This window comes from Triturus cristatus, chromosome 5_1 (assembly GCF_964204655.1).
Source record: "Triturus cristatus chromosome 5_1, aTriCri1.1, whole genome shotgun sequence".
In the NCBI taxonomy this organism is placed as follows: Eukaryota; Metazoa; Chordata; class Amphibia; order Caudata; family Salamandridae; genus Triturus; species Triturus cristatus.
In genome coordinates this window covers 782,940,378-782,957,476 of record NC_140587.1, presented here as the reverse complement: position 1 = coordinate 782,957,476, position 17,099 = coordinate 782,940,378, and the positions used below count along the sequence as shown (strand labels likewise).

Here is a 17,099-nt window from a genome sequence, read left to right as displayed (position 1 = left end):
GAGTGCTGTTGTAGTTTGTGCACTACTAGTGGAATGAGTGGGAGAGGCGGAAAAGCGTACGCAAATCTGCCTGACCAGTTCATCCATATCGCATTGCCTTTGGACAATGGGTGTGGGTATCTGGCGGCGAAGCTTGGGCATTTTTTGTTTTCGTGGGTGGCAAAGAGGTCTATCTGTGGATGCCCCCACATTTGAAAGTATGGGTGAAGAACTTGCGGGTGAAATTCCCACTCGTGGAATTGTTGTGTTTGTCTGCTGAGTAGACCTGCTATAGTGTTTTGTACTCCTGGGACATGTTGGGCTAGGAGAAAGATTTTCCGGGGTATGGCCCATCTCCATATGCTCTGTGCTAATTGAGAGAGCTGTGGAGAGTGTGTGCCGCCTTGTTTTTGAGTATAATACATGGCTGTCATGTTGTCTGTGCGAATTAGGACTGCTTTGCCCAAAATTTGTGTCTGAAAAGATTTTAGGGCTAGGAAGATCGCTAGTAACTCCAGATGGTTGATATGGAGTAGCTTTTGTTGAGGTGTCCATTTGCCTTGTATGGTGAGATGTAATAGATGAGCTCCCCAGCCGGAGAGCGATGCGTCTGTTAGTACTATCTGTGGAACCGGGTCCAGGAACGGTCGACCTTTGGAAAGATTTGTGGTGGTCCACACCACTGCAGAGAGCGATGGGTACGACCGTCTACCAACACCAGATCTGTTAATTGACCCTGGGCCTGGTTCCATTGGTGCGCTAAGCACTCTTGGAGAGGACGCATCTCGAGTCTTGCATGAGGTACTATGAAGATGCAAGAGGCCATCATCCCTATTAGTTGCATGAACACCTGAGCTGGAAGGGAGTGTTGTGCTATGAATTTTGCGCGTAGAGCCTGAATGCTTGCAATCCTGGCAGGATTGGGGTAGGCGAGCGCTTTTAAGGTGTCTATAGTGGCACCTAGATATTGTTTTATGTGGGATGGTGGGAGATGGGACTTTTCGTGGTTTACCGTGAAGCCCAGCTGATGAAGTAGCTGGATGGTGGTGTGTGTGTGTATGTTGTACACACTGATTGCATGAACTGGCTTTTATCAGCCAGTCGTCTAGGTATGGGAAGACATGAATCTGTTGTCTTCGCAGATGTGCTGCCACCACTGCTAGGCACTTGGTGAATACTCTTGGTGCGGTTGTGACTCCGAACGGGAGCACTTTGAATTGGTAGTGTTGGCCGTCCACTACAAATCTGAGGTACTTCCTGTGGGCCTTGTGCACTGGAATGTGGAAGTAAGCGTCTTTTAGGTCCAAAGTGGTGAGGAAGTCGTTTTGGGAAAGTAGCGGAAGTACCTGCTGAAGCGTCACCATATGAAAGTGGTCTGAGTGTATGTATGTGTTTAAGGGCCGAAGGTCTAGGATGGGCCGTAGAGTCTCGTCCCTTTTTGGTATGAGAAAATACAGGGAGTAGACCCCTATATTTTATGGGTTGGTTGGAACGTGTTCTATTGCCTCTTTGTCTAGGAGGGAGATTACCTCCTGTTTGAGTAGCCGCAGATGTTCTGGTGACATCGGGCATTGTGTGGGTGGAATGTTTGGGGGAGTAGATGTTAGTTCTAGGCAGTAGCCTGACCGAATTATTTGTGTAACCCATTTGTCTGAGGAGATGGTACTCCAGACCGGAAGGAAATGTTGGAGTCAGCCCCGACCGGAGTGTGATGGTCTGGGGGAAGTGGAGGAAAGTCATTGGGGAGGCGCGGTGGCAGAGCGGGCTGGGTTTGTTTTGCCTCTGCCTTTGTTATTGTTGCCCCTGTAGCCGCCTCTTTGGTAACCCCTTATAAAGGTGGACTGAGTAGGGGATTTGTATGAAGTGGGAGCGGTGTCTGAGGCGTAGCCTCTGGATGTGCTCCGAAAGGAAGAGCGGCAAAAGGAGCGTCTGGGAGGGTGTAAGGCTCCCATGGATTTTGCCGTGTCAGTGTCCTTTTTCATTTTCTCTAGGGCGTCATACACTTTGGGGCCAAACAGATGTTCCTGGTCAAAGGGATGGTTGAGGATGGAAGCTTGTACCTCCGGTTTAAACCCCGATATCCTGAGCCAGGCATGGCGACTGAGGAGGAGGATACTAGTATTGATAGCCTTAGAGGCTGTGTCTGCTGCATCTAAGGCACAACGTATGGAGGTATTGGTAATTGTTTTGCCCTCCTCAATTAGCTCATTGGCCCTAGCTTTGTATTTATCAGGGAGATGGTGCATTATGGCTTCTAACATGTCATAATGGGCCCTGTCATATCTCGCTAGTAGTGCTTGTGTATTGACGATACGCCATATATTGGCCGCTTGAGATGCAGTACGCTTGCCTGATGCGTCCAAGAGTTTAGACTCTTTGTCAGGTGGTGGTGCGTCACCTGACGCCTGGGAGTTGGCCCTTTTCCGTGCTGTGGATACCACCAAGGAATCTAGTGGAGCTGGCCCTCTGAAGTAGGAGGGGTCTGTTGGGGCGGCTTTATATTTTTTCTCAATGCGCTGGTTAATGACCCTGGCCCTGACTGGGTCCTTAAAGACCTCATGCGCATGTTTTAGAACACCTTTTAGCATAGGCAATATGGAGGTGGTCCTATGAGTGGTGTCAAATGTATCTAGGAGGAAATCCTCCTCCACTAGGTCGGTATGTAAATCTACCCCGTGGTAGTGTGCCGCCCTTTGCAATAAATGATTGAACCCCAAGGAGTCTTCTGGTGGAGAAGGTCTGGAAGGGTAAAGATCGTCTTGTGGGACGTTGGGGACATCAGGGATATTATAATCGTCCCATGGGTCTGGGGATCCTGTGGGAGTGGGGTCCCCTGTAGGAATATCTCGGGGTACATCCCCTATGTCGTCGTATGGATCCCCTTGATCATCATCATCCGGGAATGGAGCGGGGGAATGATGAGGTGGGGGTGGCGAAGGTGGAGGAGGTGGAGGAGGTGGTGGAGGTGGGGGAAGGTAGTCTGAAAGGGGAGGTAGCAGAGTCCTTCCTTTTTGGAGGTGGAGGCGGAGCAGGTTTGTCTAACTGTCTCTTTTTGATAGAGAGCATTAAATGTCCAGTTTTGGGATCCTTAGTTAATGTTTTTTGTAAGGGATCCGGTGTAAATAGTCCTGGAGAGGTTGGTTGGTCCGTCGGCGCTGAAGGCGTCGGGCCGTGGATTTTTTAGGCTTGTCGGTGCTGGTTCGTTGTTTGGAACCATGCTTGGGAAGCTCCAGTTGTTTCGTAGACGCCGAGATTTCAGCTTCGAAATGTCGGTGCCGGTGGTCTTGTGGGCTTGTGTCGGCACCGAGGATGGGGTCGGTGCCAAGGAGCTGGGTCTCGACCCCGAGTGTTTCGCTGTGGGGCTAGGTGTCGAGATGGAGGCCGGTTTCTTTTTCAGTGCCGAAGGGTGTTTATCGGCTCCGACGGTGGACTAGCTCGAGCCCGAGCCGCCTGAAGGCGTAATTGGCTTCTTTACAGGCCCCAAAAGTGCGGTGTGGGAAGCAGTGTCTTTGGTCTTGCTTAGGCCCGAAGGCGTGACCGATGCCTTTATCGGTGCCGGCGAGGGTGTGGGGTGGGGGGGGGGGGGGGGGTAGAGTAGTACTCACGACCCTCTGTGCCGGAGTGATGTCCTCCACATCTGAATTGTCTGCTTCGGAGGCTCTGACGACTCCCTCGTCGGTGTGGTGTTCTTCTGGAGTGTCGACGCCTTCCCCGAAGATGTCATCCGGGATCGCCGTTGAAGAGTGTGCCATGGTTCTTCTGGCTCTTCGGTCCCGAATCGTTTTCTTGGACCGGAAGGATTTACACGCCGGACAGTCTCGAGCCTCGTGTTCTGGGGAGAGGCAGAGGTTGCACACCTCGTGGAGATCGGTGTGGGGGAATTTTGACCCACCGAGGACACTTTTTAAATGGAGTCCTTTCCATTAGCCAGGACCGGAGCTTGGGTAGGCCCGAAGGCCGCCGTCAGCGACTGGAACCGAAGGTCTTGCCGATTAGAGGCGCGTAGAGTGGGGAGATCGCGATCGAAAACAATACCGCGAATTGGGTTGAGGATTGCGCGTGGGTTGTCGAACTGGAAGCTGTTCGGAACCAGAGCGCGAAGATTACATCCGAGCCCGATGGCGGAAAAAAACAATCTGAGGATGGAGCCGAAGCCCATGTGCAATACGATCCAAGGGAGGAGTCACCGAACTCGTGACTTCCAAAGACTTTCCAAGAGGAAAAACAAACTGCAAACATCCGGGCCCAACACCAGATGGCGATCTATGCACAAGTGTGTAATCTGCAGCTCATATGCCTCGAACATATGCATAATCCAAATCTTTGAAGATCACCACCGCCATCACGTTTGTGAACACCTGAGATGTAAAAAGGGAGCACTGTTAACTGAAAGTGTTGCTGTTCTAGCTGGAACTACAGGTAACATCAGTGGGACTGCAGTATAGGTATGTGGAAATGTGTCCTCCAAGTCCAAGAATACTATCCAGTCTCCTGTATCCTGAGCAAACAGGATCTGAGCCTGAGTGAGCATTTTGAACTTATCCTTCCTCAGAAAGAAGTTCAGGAGGCAGAGGTACAAAATAGGCCTGCGGTCTCGTAGTTTGGCACAGGGAGCCCTTTTCATCCTTCTCAGAGTCTGGTACCTACTCAATGGCACCCTTGGACAATACACAGTTGATCTCCTGCATCACGATTGCAGTGCTCCTCTGAAAGTTGATCTGGAGAAGAAGGAAGGTGGGTGGGGAGGACATGAAGAGCAAGGACTGGCCCGTTTAAATAATTTTTAAGACCCACCTGATAATTCTCCAGCCAGAAAGGAAATGCTCTATGCTTCCTTCTAACGGCCACGCATGAGCTTGGGATAGCAAACTAAAGTGGCTTATGGGCCTCTGCAGCAACCTCAAATAGGGGTGCCTGGCGTGATCTAAGGGTGCCAGAGAGCTATTGCTGGGGGGGAAAAGTTTTCCAGATACTGTTTGGTGCATGGATCATACTCTGAAGGTGAAGAATCTGTGGTAAGCAGGATCTATCAGAAACTAAAGTTTATCCACACAGGGGACCTAAGATAGCTTGAAGAAAGTATGCTTTGGTTTTTTTCAGGTTGCATATTCTGGAGCAAGTTTGATTTTGGGGAGGCAAGGTAGAAACACACTGATAGTAGGTAAAAACTGGATGGCTGTTTGCCAAACAGGCACATAGTATCTCTGCATGGGTCAGGTACTGCACATTGCTTGGTGCAACACATCCTTTGAAAACAAAATTGGAGTCTTTTGAAGCAAAACCTTGAAGGCAGCATGAAAGAGAGAAGAGAAATTACTGAAAGGGAAATAGACAAAGCTGGAACAGCTCCTGGGTTCATGTGTATGAATGATGAGGCTTGGGCACAGCTGGGCCACTAGTTGGTACAGTATCTGCTGTGTAAGACTAAGAAAGAGGTCATAGAAGTACACATACTTTAATGTACAGCAACAGAAAGATAAATATCTCAAATACTGTTAATTTAAATGAGAATATCTTGCAAACATTAGCAAATTTACCTTCTTCAACTTTTCTTGCCTTTTCAAGAAGCAATGCGTTTTCTTTTGTTAGTGTTTGAACATCTTTGGTTAACATACTAGTTGTTTCCTCCAGCTAAATATGGGCAAAGAAAAACAACAGCTTCACTGAACTGAATGTTACTGTGTATCATGTGCCAACTTGCAATAGTAAGCTATTTTAAAAAAATGTGCATTATTAATATATTTATATCAAAAAAATATACTTACAATAAAAAACTGCCCACACCATTGAATCATAGAGGCCACCTTCTTTCTTCCACCTTTTCAGTCTTACCTTGATAAGTTGATGAATCAGTGCCTGAGGAAAATCCTACTTTCCCTATCAATATATGTCAAGATCATGGTTTTTAATTGACAGGTGTTGGTGGAGCAGAGAAGTCTTTGAAAATATTCATATACTATATTGATGCTTATGCTCGCAGCATCTGGGGCACTGCTGAAGGGAGACAACGCAACAAAATGCACAACACTAGAAGCTGCATGAAGGGCCACACCATTTCAAGCCAATGCCACAACATTCCTGGAAAAACTACTAGATATTGCTTCAAGTCCAGAACTAGAGGGTACTTACAAGCAATCTCTGCCAAATACACTTAACATTAGAGGCCACATTACAGACAGTGCCCTGGAGAAGAAACAGTCATGTGCACCAGATTTCTGTGCCCCGAGGGCACAGTTGTTTTACAGGACAGGCCGCAAATGATTGTGCTAACCCTTCTGTAATACTGATATATCTGGCGCACAAATAAAGCTGGCGATACCTTAAAAAGGTGTTCCCTATGTTTCCTAGTTTTCGATAGCAAAGTGCATTATTTTGTTTTGTAGGAGAAATGAAGTGACGCTATGAGAATCACAAAAGTATGAGAATGGTAATGTCAATGAAATTTAGATTCTGTTAAACCAGCTATATCAACCCTGTGAACTATTTGGCCTGGTCAGAACGGTAGTGAAGGAATTGTTTTTTGCAGTCCAGTAACGCAACATATTTTAAGAGTTTCATTCCTGCTCTTGAATGATAAATGCTGCTTGTTCATCACTCTTATTTTCTGTGTGCTTACAGACATTTATATGACTGGTGTGACCGCTAATGAGATCAATACAGGAACACAGTATATCAGATGGTTACACTGCCCCGCTGACTTTACATTTTGGGGTTGTTAATGTGGCGAATAATGCATTTCTTACCGTTGTACTCTAGTCTGCGCCTACTGTGCATTTTGCACGCATACATTTCTTTGGGACATCAATAAAATACAAGCAAGACACATTGACTGTCATTGCTTGCTATTTAAACCAGCTTTGGTGAGAAACCCCTCAAAGGAGTTACTGGTCTGTATATTGCCAAACAGAAGCCTTCTGCAGCTCTTGGCTGTGTAACTTCTCCAGATATTCAGAAATTACCAATTCAGAATTTCAATGGCATCTCAAAGAACAAGTTACTTACCTTTGGTAATGCCTTATCTGGTAGAGATAATATCTAGCTGCAGATTCCTTACCTTTGAATTTCCCCAGGCATCAGACTGGCTGGAGAAGATCTTACGTGAGCAGTACCCCTGCACCCCCGTAGGTGGTGTCAATCTGCCCGCGTCCATCGTCGGAAGTTATGTTGTGGTACCTATAAAGGCACCACCCAGGCACGCAGACATCAGTTACTTTTCATGACTTTCCAAGCGAGAAGCACGGATCCATAAAGGTCCCGGACCAGTGGTGTGTAAAACTAGAACCCTGAAAAGGGTGAACCCTGTCCCTAGAAATCTGTTCGCAGAGTGGGGAGGAAGGGTGAGTAGGTAAGGAATCTGCAGCTAGATATAGTTTCTACCAGATAAGGAGTTACCGAAGGTAAGTAACTTTTCATCTGATAGAGACTTCTAGCCGCAGACTCCTTACCTTTGAATAGATACCCAGGCAATACCTTAGCGGAGGTGGATCTGCAGACCAATTTCATATAAGGAAATCCTGCAGCACTGTGGGGGAAAGTGCCCATGTCTACGGACCCGACTGTCCAGACAGTAATGTTTGGTAAACAGGTCAATGAGGCCCACGTTGGCAGATGTTCAGGACCGTAACCCCGCATGCTAATGCAGTGGTGGCAGCTTTAGGTCTCGTGGAATGAGCTCATATGCCTTTAGGAGGTTGCTTCTTGGCCACTGCATAGCAGATTTTGATGCAGAGCACAAACCGTCTGGAGATTGTCCACTTCTGCACCCCATGACCTTTCTTCGCACCAACGCACAAGTTACTACTTGTGAAACGATATATCTGTAAGAGACATTAGTTAGTGATAGATTCCTTACCTTAGAAAATTCCCCAGGTGTCAGACTAGATCCGGAAAGGTTTCTGCTTAGCAGTACCCCTGCGCGCCAGTAGGTGGCGCCGTGCGGCTCAGCACCCGTCACTGGCGTCGTGCGCACCGGGATGACGTCACGGAGGCTACTTAGGCGCCACCCATGCACGCTGACGTCAGTTCTGTACACAACTTTCAGCGCCGAAATGCAGTCATGCGAGAAACTGACCTTTGGTGCACAAAACTAGGGCCCTAAAAGGGGATGACCTTAACCCTAGCAATCAGTTCGCAGAACGGGGACGATGGGTGGGGCGGTAAGGAATCTATCACTAACTAATGTCTCTTACAGATATATCGTTACACAAGTAGTAACTTGTGCATCTGAAAGAGAGACGTTAGTGATCGATTCCTTACCTTAGAGTAGATACCCCAGCAATACCGACCCCGGTGGTGGGTCCGCAAACAAGATTACACCAGAAAAACACGGAGCACAGAACGGCCAAAGAAGCCGTCTCTCCGGACCTGACTGTCAAGGCAGTAGTGCATGGTAAACGTGTGCAGCGAGGCCCACGTAGCTGTCTGACAAATATCCTGCAAGGGGTCACCACATCCCAAGGCAGTAGTGGCTGCAGTTGCCCTGGTCGAATGGGCACGCAGTCCCACAGGAGATGGTCCGTTTGTGCACCACCCGACCTCTTTTGGTGCCCACGTAGCCAACAAAGAGTTGATCATCCAGAACTGCTGTGTACGCTGCAGATAGAATGCAAGCGCACGTTTTGGGTGCAGACGGTGGAGCCGCTCCTCTTCCCTTGAAGGATGCGGAGGTGGAAAAAAGTGATGGTCTGCCCGATGTGGAATGGCGTGACAACCTTTGGCAAGAAAGAAGGACGTGTCCTCAGAGAACCACCTAGTCTGGATGAACAGAAAGGAAAGGAGGTTTGGAAGAAAGAGCCTGGAGCTCACTCACTCTCCTGGCAGAGGTGATAGCTACCAGGAAAGCCGTCTTGAGAATAAGATGACGTAAGGGACAGTTATGAAGGGGCTCAAAGGGAGCGCACATCAGAAAAGTCAAGACAAGATTCAAGTCCCACTGAGGCATTATGAAGGGCACAGGTGGGAACGTCTGCGTAATGCCCTTAAGAAAACAGTTAACAACCGGGGACTTAAAAAGAGAAGGCTGATCTGGAAGCCATAGAAAGGCAGAGATGGCCGAAAGATAACCTTTAACAGTGCCCAGAGCAGAGCCCTGCTGGGCCAAAGAGAGAAGGAACAGAAGAACCTCAGAAAGGGAGGTAGAAAGGGGACCCACAGTCTTAGCTGTGCACCATACCACAAATCTGTTCCACCAACAGGCGTACACTGTTTTAGTGGAGGGACGCCTGGCTGCCAGGATGACATCACAGACTTCGGTAGGAAGATCGAAAGGTGTCAACTGTCGCCGCTCAATCTCCAAGCATGGAGATGGAGGCTGGACAGGTTTGGAGGCTGGACAGGTTCGGGTGGAGGACCGTCCCCTGCTGATGCGATATTAGATCCTCCCGAAGAGGCAGATGGATCGGGGGATCGATGTCAGTCAGTCAGTCAAAAAGCTTTATTTCGATAAAAAATTGTATCATAAAAGCATAAACATACAGACATTAAAGGTACAATTTATCGAAAGAGCGACATTTATAACAGATGACAATGACTGTAGGAGGACTCTCCGTCTAATTACTTTATGACTTATCTAAAAAGATTACAGTATTATAAAATATCAAAGAGTTAAAATTTTTAAATATAGTTAAAAATCATTTCACATGTGATAAAATCGGGAATAAAAAACATTAAAACAAAATCATGTGGTAGAACAAGGGAGTTTACTTCTGATGATCCATGACCACCCCAGAAATTTGGCCACGGCACAGACTAGCACTAGGCTGGTATCTGATCGTAATATGCATAGTGCCACACGGTAGTTTGATATGCCTAGCAGGCGACAAGCAGGACCCAGCCATCTTCTTCTTGGATTTTTATACGCTGGGCATTCAAACATAATGTGTGCCGTGCTTTCAACCTTCCCCGCACAATTCAGGCAAGTGTCCGGAGTCTGGTGGGGAGGCTTCCATTTGCTAGTAAACTCTCGAGTTGGGAGTGTCTCAAATCTAAATTGAAGGTACAGTGATCTATCCCTTGGTTTCTGCACAAAATCAAGATAGGGCTCAAAGCTAACAATTTGGTTATGAATGTAAAAAACTTCGGTTAGCCTGCCTGTGTTAGAGTTGCTAAGATCCTGATGATCAATCCATGGCCAGTAAGCTCTTTTGAGGTCTACCTTACTCAGGGGTGCTCCATGCTCCCAGGCTTCTTTAAGACCGAGCTGATTAAGAGACTTTTTGATGTTGCAGAACCAGCTTACTCTGTGTGAGCCCAGAGAATTCATTATTTCTTTTAGGCCCTCGGTGTATTTAGCTAGCTCCGGAGTGCGCCAGAGGCGAGCCCAGAATAACAAAGGGCATAGCCTCGCCATGTCCTTAATCGAGCGCCTGCCCAGATCGCTAAAGAGTGGTTTCAGTGGAGTACCCCTTGGCAGAGAGACCAAATCTCTCATAAATTTGTTCTCGGACAAAGTAATATCGTCGAGATTATCATATCCCCATAGTTCGGCTCCATACAGCGCCGAACCAACTGCTTTAGCCTGATAGATCACTAATGCGGGAGTGATTGGCTTGCTCTTCGAGCAATGGCCCCCGTGGCTCGTTTGTGGTTAAGTAGCATCTTATGGATATGGGGTCTCCAGCTTAAGCTGTCGGAAATTCTAATTCCGAGATAATCAAATAATTTGACATAATCCAAAGGGGCTCCATCAAACATGATGGCGACGCTGGATAATCTGTGCGATTTAAAAGAAAGAAGCTTGGTCTTTAGTGTATTGATGGTCAGACCTCTCAATGTGCAGAACAAATGGAATCTATCCAGAAGCTTTTGTAGCCCTGCTGGTGTCTTAGAAATTAGAAGGGTATCATCTGCAAAGAGGAGGGTGGGGACTCTTTCGCCCGCCAGGGCAGGGGCATCAGCTGGAATATCTTGCAAAAACTTCACCACTCCATTCACAAATAAGGAAAAAAGGGTGGGTGCCAATACACAGCCCTGGCGGACTCCTCTGTTAACTGAGATCTTTTCTGGGCCTGAGTTTCCCACCTCACCTGTGCATAATTGCCCTCATGGAGACGGACCAAAAGGTCGAGGACGGGGGGCTGCACGCCCATGTCCTGCCAAACCGACCAAAGGCGATCACGAGGGACCAGGTCAAAGGCAGTCTTCAGATCTATAAAGGCCAGATGGAGACTGCCCCTACCGATCAAGACAACCCTCCAGTATAACAATAACAGCCTAAAGACCTGGTCGATCGTGCCCGTGTTTGGTCTGAACCTGGCCTGGTAGTGGGACAGAATGTTGTTCTCATTGGCCCACAATAGGATACGCTCCAACAGGACCCTGCCAACCACCTTCTGGCTAACGTCAATTAGACTTATTGGTCGGTAGTTGGCAGGGTCCTCTCTAGAACCCTTTTTAAATATTGGTATTACTTCTGCTCCTTTCCATGACTCGGGGATGGGCGATCCCTTGAGAAATGCATTGAGCAAGATGGTAAAATATGCTGCCCAATGTTTGGAGTCGGAACGAAACAGGTCACCAGGAAGGCCATAGGGGCCTGGGGCTTTAGCTGGAACTAATTTGTTGATAGCAGTCATGGCTTCTTCCTCCGTGAAAAGATCATAACTCTCAAGAATAGGGTCTGCCAAAGTAGTATGAGAAGAAACCCTAGAGCTTTGAGTGTCCTCGCCAGAATAAAGATTTGAAAAATGAGCAAACCCTTCCTGGTTTGTGATATGATATTAAAATTGTATCAGGGTCGGAATCTCTTGAATATCTGCAAAGATTCCAAAATGCAGTCCCATCTCTGGCTAAGCTAGCGGTTTTCAAGGCCAACCAGTGGGATTCCTCCCAGGCACACTTGACTTTAGCCACGGCCTTTCTGTAGTCTGATCTGGCAGATTGGATTAGGCAGCAATCCCTGTTTTTGACAGCGGTTACGAGCTTTTTCTTGCTAATCCTGCATTCAGAGTTATACCAAGAACCAGGCGGTTTGCGTCTGATCGGTTTACCAGTAGAAGAGGGTACCATGAAGAATGACCCTATCGACTCAGCTGTGGCTGTGTGGAGGGTCCCGGCCCTTAGACTCCTATCGGGTTCGTCGCAAGCTCTCTTGAGTTCAGCAGTTTTTGACAGCAAAATCTCTTTAATAGATATAAGTTTTTGCTCGTCTAATGCGATTTTGGGCCATTTAAGGTATCTTTTACAGTTCGATGGGGTAACTTCTTTGGTAGTCATGATAGGGCAGGGGTCAGAGCTTGGTAGATCGAAGGGCCATGGTCTCTTCAATATCAAACACAGGGGATTGTGGTCACTGTCAGTGGTAGGGGCTATGACCAAATCCACTGCGTATCGCCATAGTCTGCGATCGATCAAAATATAATCGATGCGAGATGGGCTGGAGATTCTGTTAAAATTGGGTGCTCCATGGAGATCAGAGGGGAGCCGACCATTGGCGGCTCTCAGCCCAAATTCCAAAGTTAAAGCGTTCAATTGAATTGCCACCTGCGTCCACCTCTTGACTGGAGGGACCATCAGAGGGGGTATACCCCACCTGGCATCTTCAACTTCAACCTCTAGAATGTCTTCAGAGGCAAGTGGCTCGTAGGTGCAATTCATATCTCCGGCCACCAGAATGAATGAGTTTGGAGGACAGGAGAAAAGCTCCTCTTCCAAGGTAGGAACAATGGATGACTTGGTTCCTCCTTTGGTGCCTCTGATATATACATTAAAAAGCTCAATAGTGGGCCCCCCTTTTGGCCCTCTCAAAGTTACATGCATCACGTCTGGAGAAGCGCTTTGTATGTGACAGACTCTACAGGCTAGGGCAATGTTTACCCATATCATGAGGCCTCCCGAGGGACGCCCACGGCCAGTGGATACTGCTGGGACACAATGACAAGTATAGCCAGATTTGTATAAAGGTGTTAAACTCCAGGTCTCTTGGAAGATACAGATATCATGGGTTGCGATAAAGTTGTTCCAGTCCGGCAATGTAAGCTTAGCTTTCAGACCGGCAATATTCCATGAGATAATTTTAACATCAGCTTTTAAATCAGGAGGTAAAGGAATATCAGGGTCCATAATAAGTGAGTTGGAAGCTACAGGATGAGTCCCACCTTCCCCCGAGCCCGGATTGGTCTTGGTCTTTTTCTCGTTAGGTATATCGATGATGGTTATTGGAAGGGACGATTCACTAGCAGTATTAGAGGCAGCATAGGACAATATACAGGGGTTTGGGGGTAGGTTTGCAGCCGGAGTTAGTCAGTCAATAAGTTCCAAAGTAGATACATCCTCGTTCTGTAAATTAGACATCACACCCCTCCTCCTCGCTGGGTCATGGATAGTAGAGGGAAAGCGTCTAAATTGAATAGAAGATGAATACGGGGAAGATGATCTATATTCGAGGGCTATAAGACCATCAGCTAAGAAATAATTAGCTAGGGTAAGCTCAATGGTATCCGTGGGGTTGCCGTTTGTTCTAGGTCTGTGAACCCTTATTAGGTCATCTCTTATGAGGGATCGGCAACCTCTAACATAGTGGATCCAGTGAGTGACCTTATTTTTTAGGGATTCTTCGTCCGCATACCCAACGGCCTTAGGGACACCCACCATGTAGACAGTAGGCTCGGTGGTAACCAGGGGTGTTTGGGCTTTGTGTAATGGAAGAGGTGAGGAGAGGACGGGGGTTCTTTGGAAAGAATTGGGCTGCCTAGTAGTGATATAAGGGTTTGGAATTACACGGGACTTTGTGGTAGTGTTGACAGGGGTTGCTTGAGCGTCGTTGCCTCGGACAAGGCCGCCGCTTGCCCCGAGGGGGACTCGAGGACACGCCCCGAACTCCGGCAACCTCCCGCGAAACCACAGGGACCCCGCGGGGGTTTGCGGCGAGGCAGAGGCTCCGTGGTCCGAAGGAGGAAACCCCGAAGGGCCGTACCCCAACGGCACCACATCATCCGAACCTGGATCCAAACCGGTGACGCCGGAGCCGTTGGAGACGTAGCAGAAGTCCCCGCACACGGCAAGAGATCCGCAGACTAACCAGGAAGAGAAGGAGGAGAAGGAAGAGCCAACGAGGCCTGCAAGGCCGCTGCATAGGCCTCCATCTGGGCTCTGGTCGGCCCCGCGCCGGGGAGCGGCGGATAGGGTGGCGACGCACCACTCGCGGAGAACCCACACCCCCAACAGGCTGGGGACTGGGCCTCGGGGACAAACTGCGGCAGTTACCAACATGTGAGCGATGCCCTTGCGGCCTGAGAGAAGGACGATGTCGGAGACGGAGGCAGCGGTTCTCGAAGCCGTCTGCGGGGGACGGACGCGGCACCGACCTGGACATGCGTGCCGAAAGGAGTTTCATCCGGCGCTCCCGCCGAGACTTCAGCTTCATTTGCTGACATGCCTCACAGTCTGTGGAGTCGTGGTGCTCCCCCAAACACCACATGCAGATGGGGTGAGGATCCGTCCCCAACATCTGGTAGACGCAAGACGAGCACGTCTTGAAGCCTGAAGGCATTCGCACACTGTTCCCAAGAAAAACGCTCAAAAGCGGAAAAAGGCGGCCTGAAACAGACCAGGAACACAATCTGGATCCGCGTTGCACGCGGAAAACAAGAAAACTGACGTCAGCGCGCCGGGGTGGGGCTTATGTGACCTTGCTGACGTCACGCCCGTGGAAGACTTCGGGCGGAGTCGCGTGGTACCGCCCCCTGGCGCGCAAAGATGCTGGGCAAGAAAGTTTTCCGGGTTCAGTCTCACGCCTGGGGATAATTGTACGTTAAGGAATCTGCGGCTAGTAGTCTCTACCAGATAACCAGGTTCAAGTCCCACTGGGGCATCACAAAAGGAGTTGGTGGAAACACATGAGTAATGCCATTGAGAAAGTGATATACAATAGGGGACTTGAAAAGAGAAGTCTGGTCAGGCAACCGAAAGATAGCCTTTGAGAGTGCCCAGAGCAGAGCCCTGTAGGACCAAAGAAAGAATGATGAGGAGAACCTCTGAAAGGGGGGCAGAAAAAGGGATCCACAGCCTTGCTGCGCACCATGCCACAAACTTGTTCCATCTACAGGCGTATACCGTTTTGGTAGAGGGACACCTGGCTGCCAACATAACATTACAGACTTCAGGAGGAAGGTCGAAAGCTGTCAACTGACGCCGCTCAATCTCCACGCAAGGAGGTGGAGGCTGGACAGGTTCGGGTTCAGGACCATCCCCTGCTGCTGCAACAGAAGATCCTCCCGAAGAGGCAGTCTGATCAGAGAATCGATGGCCATGTGCAAGAGCTCGGGATACCAGACTCTTCGTGCCCAATCCGGAGCCACAAGGATGACTTGGGCCTGGTCGCACTTGATCTTCTTCAGCACCCTGGGCAGAAGTGGTATAGGCGGAAAGGTGTATAGAAGACCGCATCTCCACTCGCGTCGAAAAGCGTCGCCTAGCGAGTGCAGCCTTGGAAATTTCAGTGCGCAGAACTGCTGACATTGCGCATTCTCTTCGGTGTTGAATAGATCTAACCAAAGCTCTCCCCAGTGCTGAAAGAGACCCTGCACCACCTCCGAGTGAAGACACCATTTGTGATCCATCATGCACCTGCGGCTGAGTTCGTCCGCCCTGGCGTTCAGAGACCCTGCCACGGGTTGAACCACCAGGGATATGCCCTGATGTTCCAGCCATGTCCAAAGGTGGAGAACCTCTTGACATAGGGTCCACGACCCCACCCCGCCCTGTTTGTTGCAGTACCACATGGCGGTGGTGTTGTCCGTGAACACCTGCACTACTCTTCCCCGGACAGAGAGAAGGAATGCCTTTAGTGCAAGACTAATCACCCGCAGCTCCAGAAGGTTGATGTGGAGAACGGACACAGCCGGAGACCAGAGGCCTCTGATCTCCGCCTCTCCCATGTGGCCGCCCCAACCCAGTAGTGATAGATCCGTCACAACCGTGAACTCGGATTAGGGAAGGGAGAGGCATATGCCGAGGACTCAACCCTGGTTCGTTAGCTACCACTGCAATTGGTGTGCAGTGCCCCCCGAGATCTGTACGCAATCAGAAAGATTCCCCTGATGCTGTGCTCACTGGAACTTCAGGTCCCTATGCAGAGCCCGGATATGCCACCTGAAATAGTCCCCCAGCAGGATGCAGGAGGCCATGAGACCCAGTACCCTCAGGGTCATTCTGACCGAAACCCGGGATAGAGGCTGAAAGATCAGAATCATAACCCGAATATCCTGGGCTTGCTGCTTGGGAGGATAAGCCCGAAACAGTGCTGTGTCCAGAACCGCTCAGATGAAAAGGAACTTCTGAGAGGGAATCAGTGTGATTTCGGCACAGTGATGGTGAACCCCAGCAAATGCAGGAGGTCGGTCATAGGTGGGAGAGGACAACCTGGAGCAAGCCCGCCTTCAACAGCCAGTCGTCGAGACAGGGAAAGACTGGAACCCTTGATCTGCGCAGATGAGCTGCGACCACCGCCATCACTTTCTTGAACACCCGACAGATGCTGGTAAGGCCAAAGAGGAGCATGGTAACTGAAAGTGCTCGTGGCCTACCTTGAACAGCAGGTAACGCCGGTGGGCCAGCAGAACGGGGTTGTGAAACTAAGCATCCTGCAAGTCCAACGCTACCATCCAGTCTCTAGGGTCAAGAGCAGACAGAACCTGAGCCAGTGTCAACATCTTGAACTTCGCCTTGCAGAGGAAGCGGTTGATGTTACTGAGATCCAAGATAGGACGCATGCCCTTGTCCTTATTGGGAACCAGAAAGTAGTGGAGCTAACAACCACTACCTACTTCTGGGACAGGAACGCGCTCAATGGTTCCCTTGGACAAGAAAGCCGTAACTTCCTGTTGGAGAAAGGCCAGGTGATCTTTCGACATGCGATTGAATTGAGGTGGCATGGATAGAAGAGTAGTCTCGAAGGGGAGGGAGTAGCCACTTCGGACTATTAGCAAAACCCACCTGTCCGACGTGATGTTGAGCCAGTGGGGGAGGTGATGGCGGATCCTGTCGCCCACTGGCAAATGATGGGCCTGAATGGTCGGACTAGGAGGCTTTGGATGCTGCTGCAGAGGGGGCGCTGGTGGACTGGCCCACCTGCTGGCCCCCCGACCCACGGTGGTGGGATCCACATTCCAGCCGTGCAGAGG

At 49.4% G+C, this 17,099-nt stretch overlaps 1 protein-coding gene across 2 annotated transcripts in view; it reads right to left on the bottom strand.

Annotated features, from left to right (window-relative positions):
* ROCK1 (Rho associated coiled-coil containing protein kinase 1) overlaps window positions 1-17,099 on the bottom strand; it is a 1,783,501-nt gene that overhangs the window by 533,408 nt on the left and 1,232,994 nt on the right. For both annotated transcript variants that reach the window (XM_085605798.1, XM_085605799.1), the window contains exon 24: window positions 5,517-5,610. In XM_085605798.1, the coding sequence (XP_085461924.1) occupies window positions 5,517-5,610 (94 nt within the window). The remainder of the gene's footprint in view (window positions 1-5,516; window positions 5,611-17,099) is intronic.